We start from the raw sequence: 10,145 nt of genomic DNA, 5'->3' as shown, positions 1-10,145 counted from the left end.
GTGGCTTGCAATGGGTTAGCTGCCACTTCTTTAACTTTATCATTAAGCCGTGACAAGACTCTGCTTTTGCTACTAAAGTCCAGCAGGGCTACCCCTCTGGAAATTAATTTAACTTTGAAAGGGGACACACTGGGAAGGTAATGGATGTGTAAACATCTGTTGATGGCTGAAATATGTATGTCTGTTGTGCACCATGAAATACTGTATATTTCTGCATCATTGGAGGAAAAGCTGAAGAAACTTGTTCAAAATGAATCAACTGCAGCAGAACCAAAAACGAGGCATGTTCCTACATCCCTAACTGATGTCCTGCTCTTTTTCTCTTGTAGGATGAGGGGTGGGACAGCAATTTGGCAGATAAAGTGGTTTTCTACCTGCAATTCCCTGTTGCAGTAATGAGTTCCAGGGCTACACACTTCCTTGGCTAAGGAGAGGAAAATATGTGTTTTTTTGACCTCTGCTTAAGTCTTGCTTCCTGCTAACCATGAAGGGCTAGCCTTTTGGGTGTGGGTGTGGGTGTGAGAGGAAGTCCTTTCCCCATTGGCATAATTTCCTGAGTTATCAGAGGAAGTGTTCCCCAAAATTTAAAGACTGCCCCACCTTGGACCCTCCAAAGAAGAGGCCTACAGAGGTTGCTGTTGATAGGTCTATATTAGCTCCAGTGTGTTCAGTGTTAGGGGACCACAGATGGTGTAATTAACTTGCCCCAGAACAGTAAATATTGATCTTAAGAGGAATAACTGGGGGAAAAAATAGTTGGCAGCCCAGCCTTCTGCAATACTGCAAAGAGAATTCCAGAGAAAGAAATGGAAGTAGTGGTTTTAAGGCAAAGCTTTTATTTCTGCATTTATTAGGCCAATAGTACATTATATTAGGCCAATACAGTCATACCTCGGGTTGAAGTAGCTTTGGGTTGAACGTTTTTGGGTTGCGCTCTGTGGCAACTCAGAGCGTGTTACTTCCAGGTTTCACTGCTCACGCATGCGCAGACGCTCAATATGACGTCATGCGCATGTGCAGAAGCGGCGAATAGCGACCTGCACACGTTCAGACACGGGTTGTCTTCGTTTCAGGATGCGAATGGGGCTCCGGGATGGATCCCGTTCGCATCCAGAGATACCACTGTATAAAGATCTGCCTTAAATCAGAAGAGAAATTTGTCATCTGTTTAAAAATTAGCTTTAAGATTACAAAGTCTCCCAAACAGGGGCTATGTCCATCATTCAAAAAGATCCTTTGCATCAGTAGGGTTCGACTGCTTGCAGAGAAGCAAGAAACAGTTAGGCTAAGGCTATGATCAGCTTAAGGCATTGTCGCTTACAATATCTTTTCATTTGGCACGTAATGAAGGGCTTTTCCCTTTGCCATAAAGTAGCTGCTTTACCCCACCTGCAAAACTGGACACATTTCCTTAGATGCTGCAGTGCCAGCAAGAGGGGAACCAATATCCTAGCGGTTACACGGAGGCGGAAGCAAAGGATTTGGTGACCCCATGAGCTTCAGCCATAAATGATTCAATCTCCTCCACAGTCCGGGGGACGCAGGTCAGCAGCTCCATCCCATTAGCTGTCACAGCAATGTCGTCCTCAATTCGTACCTGGGAAAAACAAGCATCTGGTTGAGCACTCAGGAAGAAGGGAGCAATGGCCTGGCTTGCATGAGGCCCACCCAGTTGGAGAGGATGGCTTTGGGAGCTCAAAACAACTACAGAGCTATAGATTCCCCTTCCCTTTCTAAGCCACCATAAAATGCATGTAACATTCTGGATATGCTTTGCTTTCCAGGGTAAGAGCCCACATTGAGGAACTGGAGCCTATGCCCCCTTCTCAGGTAGTTCAATACTGCTGGAGGGGAGGGAGAGCCGTATTCAGCCCCCCAGCTGCCACAATGAAGTCAACTGGATATTTGAGCTCACAGTCCTTTGCTCCCTCTCACTTGCGCACCTGTTTCTTCCAAATGGGTCATGGCACAAGCATTTTGTGCCTCTCACATCAGCCAGGAAGGAAGGGTGTGTGTGGCAGCATGGCTTATCTGATGTGCCAGCATGGAGGTGCAACACTGACAAAACCCCTGGGAGCCGACTGAGGGAAGACTTGCTGCGGCTCTGGCAAAACCTACGCAGGACAGAGAACCCCTCCCACCTTGCCTCCATAAACTGCTCAACATGGGCACATCCTCCTTGCACCATCTCCCACCCCTCAGCCAGATCCAGCACACTCCCTCATTGCAGACCATTACTCAAGAATCCAGATCTTCATCTTGCTCTGCTTCACTGCAGATTTGTGAAGCTCTGTTCACCAATTTAATGCTCTCTGACTGTCTCTCTCTCTTTAAAAAAATTAACCATGACAGTGGATGCCTTACAGCTGATAGTGTTACCAAGAACTTTGAAACCTTTCCCATTTTCACTGGGTGCGCATGAAAAGGCCGGACCATTTTCTGTTCTGTTCTAATCTTCTCTGCCAGTTAAATATGCAGACTCAAGTCATTATCCCTTATCTTATCAGAAAGAAAGGTAAGTCTCCAAGCTGCAATAAAAGCAATTTTAGCAAGGTGTCAAATCCAAAGGAACACAAAACCCAGTGACTCCCACCATACAAGCGCTTTAATTGTTTCTGACCTCTGGGCATTTTAATCTAAAAATAATGCTAGTTTAACATTTGTCCTCCTGCTTGCAAAATAATCCATTTGTTCAAACAGAGCGAGTCATCGAGCCCTATTAAAGTGTTCAAAGAGGTATTTGCCAGATTATCTTCTTTATTTGACATTAATTTAAGTGTATTACAGAACTGAATTAAATAAACTTTCCAGAATTCACACCCAGGAGGGTGACAGCTGTCTGGTTTCCTCTACGTTTCCTGCTCAAAACTTTCCTGAAAGAGACATATTCATTGCCCCAAAGAGAAGGCAATTTCTCAAGGCTTGCTTCTTCTGATAGCACAATGGCAACAGGCAAGCCACAAAAGTGGCCATATGTAATAGGGCTGTTTTGGCTGATGTAAACTGCTAGGTCCCATGGAAGAAATGATGGCCAGCAGACACAAAACTTGGGGTTGACTGCAATCCTCTTAGACAACACGCACTGTGGACAGATTTGCACCTGTGAAAAATGTCTGACACCTGCAAAATTGCAGAAATGCAATTTCAAAATTGTAGAAATTTACATAAAAGCAAGAGTTGGTGGCGCTGACTTTTTTAAAAATTAAACTCTTAACTGCAATTTATTGCAAGCATTTTAACACAAGTGAATCCCCAAGAAAACTATAAAGGCACAGGTTACAGGCTCTGTCATGGGTTATATAGTTCTGTTAGGTATCTTGCCTCTTATTTTTAAGGCACATCCCTCAAACAACTCCTGGCTTGCGAGCCCAATGACCTAAGCAGCTTCAGGGAGAAGCCAGAGATTACAGTACAATCACATCTTACACAGGCCTTTGGTTCCAAGGGTTATGCATACACACAAAAATGTGCATGCTCAAACCCTTGGAACTGTCCCTGTGTGAGCATCCTTACTCTTCCAGAGCTAGTGTGCCAAGAGGACCTTGCCTGGTAAGCAAGTAAGAGAGGTTTCGTGCTGGGGAAACCCTGCGTGCAATTTCAACCAGCCGGCCTTCAGCTGCTCAAGTTAAAGTTGTGGAAGATGCAATCAAGCCACACTCGCTCCTATCAACCGCAGTGATGCAGCTATGCGCAGCCTACGAGGTGAACCTCAGGTGTTCCAGCCACACAGCCTGCTGGGGGCTCCCTGACCTCTCCCGCTGCAACACGGCTTCTTGGAGCACCAATATCCTTGGGCCAGGCCTCCTCCCAGCCTCCCATGCCCCACAGCAAGCCCCCACCTCTTCCTCCATGCCTTCACACCAGGCCTCTCACCCTTCAGGCTGACGCTGCAGAATTAGCTGGTACATCAAAAGTTGCATTTAAAAAAGAGAGGAGGGTGTCAGGCCCTCGGATCCTGGCTGGCCTGCATGCACTGATAAAGAAAGAACAGTGCAAAGCAAAGATGACCTCTCCAACCCAGCGGGGGGAGAGAATCCAGCAGCAGAAGGTAAAGTCCCACACGGCTTGATAAGATTGTATGCTCTGCACACAGGGCTTACAAAGCGCTGAGGCCAAAGCCAGGACCGAGTGACTCAGAGAGCTGGCTGTTAAGGGAACAAGGGAGCTTCGGTGTATAAAGGTAGCGAGAGGAACTCAGCTTCAGCAAAGGGGCCTGAATTCCCCATTTCCTTTGACGGGGTGAAATCATTGGGGAGATTTCAGGCAGGGGGAACACTTTCCTTCTCTGTGGGCTCATTTCTTGCAGGTCCACCCCATTCCCGCAACACTACATTCTGCTCCCAGAAAGGATCAAGGCTGCACAAAATGAGGGAAGGGATCTTCCATTCTGAATATAATCGAGTACCAACTCTTGGATGTTTCCCACAGTTTGGCAGAAATGGCTGAATTCCTTCAGAAAATGGGTCCAGTTCCAAGTACCAGTCATAGTACCCTTTAAAGTCCTTCATTGCTTAGGATCATGGGCAACTTGAAGGTTCATCCATCTCCACACGGGCCTCCCTGTACGTATATTTTCACAATGGAGGGTCTCCTTTGGCTGACCCTGTAACCTAAGGTGAAGGAAGGGGTGGCTAACTGGTTTGTGGGGGAGGCTCCCCCCCGATTGCCCCTGAGGGGGGATGGGCTGTGGTCTGGATGACTCCCCCCTCATACTGATGTGTTTTCTTTTTTCACTCCCCTTCCATGGTTGCTAACCATGCAATTAAAGTAAAATTTACTTTGAACCTTAATTGCAGAAGAAACTCTGCTATTTGGGACACAATAGGCCAAAGACACTTTATCCATGAAACTGGTGCCTGTGATGTTGAAATCTCCTGCTATGGGAGGCCTAGGAATGAGAGGTTCTGCTACAACAGTTGCTTGTGTCAGGAGGAAAACATACTAAGTAACTGATCCATTCAGATGCCCAGCAAAGCCCAGCGGCTAAGAAGCTGAGCTATGAATCCAGACACCCCTGGTTCAAATCGCACCTCAGACATACATTTTTGAAAAGCCACTTTCTGTCTCAGGTTCCCTGTCTGTGATGTGGGCGCAACAGCAGCCGAAGGATTAGCTTGAAGGGTTGCTTTAAGCTTTGCACAGTACCTAAGGATGCAAGTTCCCTTTCCACACGAGGCAAGACATCCAGTGGCACAGATCTCTGCCCTAAGAGGTGCTAGAAGCAAGTAACTCACCCCTCCAAAACCCCGATAGCGTTGCAGAACTTCGTTATTGATGAAGCAAGCCTGGGCAGGGTCAGCCAGGGCCTGGTCCAAGAGGTGGTCGATGAAGTAGATGCCAGGCTCCACTGTCAGCACCATGCCTTGGACAAGGAGGCGGGCAGTTCGCAGGCTCCGCAGCCCCGGAAGGTCAATGCGTTCCACACCCTAGAAAAGTGCGGTATAATGGTTATAGTGTTCGACTAGAACTTGGGAGAGCAGGGTTTGAATCCCAACTCAGACATGAAGCTCACTGGGTGACCTTGGGCCGGTTGCTGCCTCTTAGTCTAACCTCCCTCACAGGGTTGTTGTGAGGATGAAGCAGGAAACAGAGATAACCCTGATATGGTTAAATTGGACCACTGTGTTCAGACACAGTCTGTCGTGCTTCTCTCATTTCTTTACCGGGCAGAATAGCATCTCTTTCCCCACTTAAAATATTCCTAACATTTAACAGGAAGAAAAACTAGCTGCGACTGTATGACACCCACACATCCAAGGCCTGAACTGTTTGGATGAACAGAGGTGGTGGGAAATGCCCAGCGAGAATGAGAAGGAGCATGTCTAATTTCCTCGCTGCCCCTTGGGCTCCCAGCCCCATCCCACCCAGGAATACATTGAAGAGCTAAGAGTGCCTAATCTCGTGGATTAATGAAGTCCATGATCCGGAAAGGATTAAATTAGCAGCTGGACCCCTGGGCCACCAGCCTTTTTTAATCTGAAAAATAAACTTGAAGATGCTTGGAACACAAAACCAAACACAACCAGGTTCTCTTGGGTCCATCGCTCATAAGCGTCCCCCAGTGATGAATGATCAATTTCTACTAAATGGATATGAAGGCAGGGCCGGGCAGGATCCCCAGAAGAAAACAGAAGGAGGAATGCAATTACTGCTCCCCCTGCCCCAGAATCAGTTGGCCTGCGTTCCACTGACTTCATTCTCTTAAGAAAGCAGGGCAGAATTGGTGTGTGTGTGTAACGAAGGGCGGCAACTGGCAAAACCCTTGAAGAGAGGACCTAGGAAGGGGCATGGAAAAGGCTGTTTCTCCAGCTCTAAGTCTGCAATCTCACATACGCCTTGGTACGTGGAAGAAGGTAGTTACGTCTTTGGGAATTCCTCCCATCTGGCTGACTCTCCCTCTTCAAAACACTTGTCAGAATATGACCTTTCCCAGCAAGGCTTCAGAACAGGGCTTGTAAAAACCAGGGGCAAGTGTGGCCCTCCAGGCCTCTCCACCGGATCTTTGGAGCATCTCCTGCACCCATTTGCACCCTCCCTGTGTGCTTTTTTGCCTGGTTGTGTCCTTGAGCCCTTGCCTTTGCTTGCCTGAGTGGAGGACAGAACAGGGTATACATTGTGTAGAAACTAGCTTACTGTACAAAGGCAGAATTGACATTCGTTGCTCTGTCCACTTCTGCCTCTGGCTCTGGAGAGGTTGCCCAGAAGGTGGTGTGTGGTTCTTGAGCTGAAAGACTATTCTCCATCCCTGGAGAAATAGTGATCTGACTTTCCTGCCTTGCTTGGGGGTTGCCTTCTGGCAGGTTCTGCAATTAATTTGTGGCTGTTGCTTATGTTTTAGTTTGTGGCTTCTACTATAGGATTTTAAAGCCCAATAATGGGCTGGCAAAGCACTAAGCATGTTTGCATAAACAAGTAAACACAGACAGCTGTTTGGAGGTGGCGGAACACGTGGAAGAAGGGGGACAGAGGCATGCCGACTTGATTGTTTCCAGATCTTTTGACTCCCTTTTGCAATCCTGGTGATTTAACTGGCACCCTTGGAGACGCTCCGATACTGACCTCTGGGTAGCCTCCCACATCATGTACGTCGATCCCAAGGAGGTGTCCAAGCCCGTGGGGCATAAATAACGCACCCAGATGAACCTTCACCATGTCATCAACGTTGCCTCGGAGGATGCCAATTTTTGTGAGCTCTTCCAGATGGATTCGGTCAGCCAGACGGTGCATGTCAGGCCAGGAGACTCCTTGAGGGGAGCAGAGAAAAATGGCTGCCATTAACTATTATTTAGATGCTTATCCTCCTCTTTTAAATAGAAAATCAGGGCGGGGGGGGGGGACACAGCAGCAGAAGTGCAACACCAGAATTTTCATTTTAATACAAATGATGCTTTAAAGAATAAAGACATGTTACTCAGCAAACAAACAAAATAAAACCGGGAAATAAAGACATATACAGTGGTACCTCAGGTTAAGCACTTAATTTGTTCCATTCTTAACCTGAAGCACCACTTTAGCTAATGGGGCCTCCCGCTGCCACTGCGCCGCTGCAGCATGATTTCTGTTCTCATCCTGAAGCAAAGTTCTTAACCTGAAGCACTATTTCTGGGTTAGCAGAGTCTGTAACCTGAAGCGTCTGTAACCTGAAGTGTCTGTAACCTGAAGTGTATGTAACCCGAGGTACCACTGTTACATTTTTTCCTTTAAAGTAAAAGAGATACTAGACGCCTTTGCTTTTAGAGCAAAGGTGGGGAGTCTTTGGCCCTCCAGATGTTGCTGACCTACAACTCCTATCATCCCTGCTGGCTGGGGCTGATGGGAATTGGGGTCCCAAGAGGGCCAAGGGTTCCTCACTAATGCTTTAAGATGTCCCACATGAACAGCTAATTAATGCAACAGCACCTTCACAGTCTTCGTGGGGTGTTAATGTGCCCCACACATCACTTGGGAATGATGGATCCAATTCAACATTGGACTTGGGATTAGGAGACCAGAGCATAAACTTAACCCTAAAGCTCACTAGGAGCACTTGGGCCAGAGATGATCCTTTCAGTCAAACGTGACCCACATGGTTCCAGGAAGCGCAACATGAGGGACAAATCACAAAATCTGCCTCCAAGAAAGGAGGCAAAGCAATTAATCAGATGACTAAGTGAATTAATGCCACCAGCACATGACTTATTCCTCATCCTAAGAAAGAATAATTGTTTGAATTTTTCTGTGTGTCCACCTTCCTGCTAATTTCCCCAGAGGGTTCACAATTTAATGAAGTCTTTCCCTCACCCACTCTCACCTCCACAACTCGGCCAACCCCTTGTTTGAAGGAGCACAGAAATCTCACATCCTCTCTCAAGCCAACAGGCCTATCTGCTTGCCCAGCCCAGCCCAACCTCGTGGAGAACAATTTTTCCTCTCCTCCTGAATTCTCACTGCCCAACAGGAGACATCTCCCTACCCAACCCTGACCCATAAACACTAGCAAATCCACAAAGCTATCACCACTTCTGTTATGTGTTTTATATTGTATTTGGAAGACTGATCTTCTTATTTAAGATTCAAATAGATCACCCACTCACTCACTTCTTTCCTCTCAATTCATTTGAACAAACACAGCCTGTTTTGTGAATGTCCAAGCCAGCCATTCCCAATCTGGCGCCCTCCAAATGTTTTGGATTGCAACTCCCATCAGCCCCAGCCAGCAGAGCTCTATGCATGATGCTGGGGCTAATGGGAGCACAGCAATGCCAGGTAAGGCTGATGGGAGCTATAGTAATCCAAAATATCTGGAGTCTACCGGGTTGGCAAAGGCTATCAACACTAATGGGTCCACCTTCCATCTCTCCCTGTTCGCTCTCCATCTCCCTGAGGCCATTCAGATTCCCCCAAATGCCCCTGGGGTGAGATCTTTCACCCCAGAACATCATCCTGCCAGGTGACAGGAAGACTTTTGACTGGCATGCAGTACAGATGTGTAACAAAATGTCCACACCTGCAAGCTTCTTTTCTCTGCAGTGAGCAGCTTGGAATACCTGCAGTTCTGGCTGGCTGCCCATCACTTTCCCTCTGACTGAAGCCCCTCTCAGCAGCAGATACCCTCCCCCCTACCCAGAGCAAACTTCATTTGGCCGACTGACCATTTAACCAAAACCTCGAGAACCGTGATACTTATCCGACAAAGGCACTCCAAAATCTGCTGATTGACTACTTTTAAATGAGCTGCGGTGACACAGAGCACATTGTTCCCTTGGTGGCGGGCACTGCACAGTCTTGCAGTGCATCTTTCGCACTGGCTGCCGTCACGCTGCTCCCTCCCCCATCCCCGCTACGGGGCTTGAGTCACTCCCAACAGGACCGTTTGCCAAACTAAGGTAACTGGGGTGAAGGTTTAGCAGCTAACGCTTTCCTAGTTCGGATTTGGCACACTCGCGTACGAGTCAGCAGTTTTTGCATCCAAGAGGCCCTCCCAGTTTACATTTGCTTTACCCCCCTCAGTGGGGGAGACAGCTTGGGGGGGGGGATGGGGGCATATCTTGTCTGCATTATGTTAACTTTAAAAAAAAGGAAACACACGCACAATGTGCTGAAAATAATCAGAAGGGAGGAACACTCCCCTAGCTCAGCACCAATAAAAAATTACCCTTGTCCTACCTCTCTGGAATAAAGGCCAGTTAACAGATTATCCTTTTTTTCCCAGTGTGGGCAACATAGCTGTTCAACATCCACAGAATCACAGAGCTGGAAGGGACCACCAAAGGTCATGTAGTCCAACCCCCAGCAATGGCAGGAATAGCAGCTAAAGAATCCTTGACAGATGGCCATTCAACCTCTGTTTTAAAACCTCAAAGGAAGGAGAGTTCAGCATCTTCCAAGGTAGTCCTTTAAACTGTTTAAAGTTAGCTGGTTTCTGATTTTCACATTTTTATATGTGTTTTGTTGTTTAGTTTAATGTGCAGCTGTTGTAAACTGCTCTGATTTTTTTTTAAAAGAATAGCAATATATAAATAGTTTTATCAAATGAATAAATGAATGTAACAAAAATCCCATTACATAGACACAATGAAACTTACTGAAAACAGTATGTAAGTGTTTGTATGGAAGGGTTCTAGGATGTTAGCTATTTTGGAATCAATACTTTTGTATATATAAAA

At 46.9% G+C, this 10,145-nt stretch overlaps 1 protein-coding gene across 1 annotated transcript in view; it reads right to left on the bottom strand.

Moving 5' to 3' along the window:
* Positions 1–636: 636 nt before the first annotated feature.
* The window catches only part of PEPD (peptidase D), a 120,519-nt gene continuing 111,010 nt past the window's right edge, over positions 637–10,145 (bottom strand). Inside the window, exons 13-15 of the mRNA XM_081922786.1 lie at positions 7,060–7,244; positions 5,235–5,426; positions 637–1,597 (exon numbers count right to left, since the gene is read on the bottom strand). Of these exons, the coding sequence (XP_081778912.1) occupies positions 1,457–1,597; positions 5,235–5,426; positions 7,060–7,244 (518 nt within the window). The 3' untranslated portion in view covers positions 637–1,456. The remainder of the gene's footprint in view (positions 1,598–5,234; positions 5,427–7,059; positions 7,245–10,145) is intronic.

The sequence above is a fragment of the Podarcis melisellensis genome, assembly GCF_964234715.1.
Source record: "Podarcis melisellensis genome assembly, chromosome: 8".
In the NCBI taxonomy this organism is placed as follows: domain Eukaryota; kingdom Metazoa; phylum Chordata; class Lepidosauria; order Squamata; family Lacertidae; genus Podarcis; species Podarcis melisellensis.
This window is presented reverse-complemented; position numbering and strand designations above follow the sequence as displayed.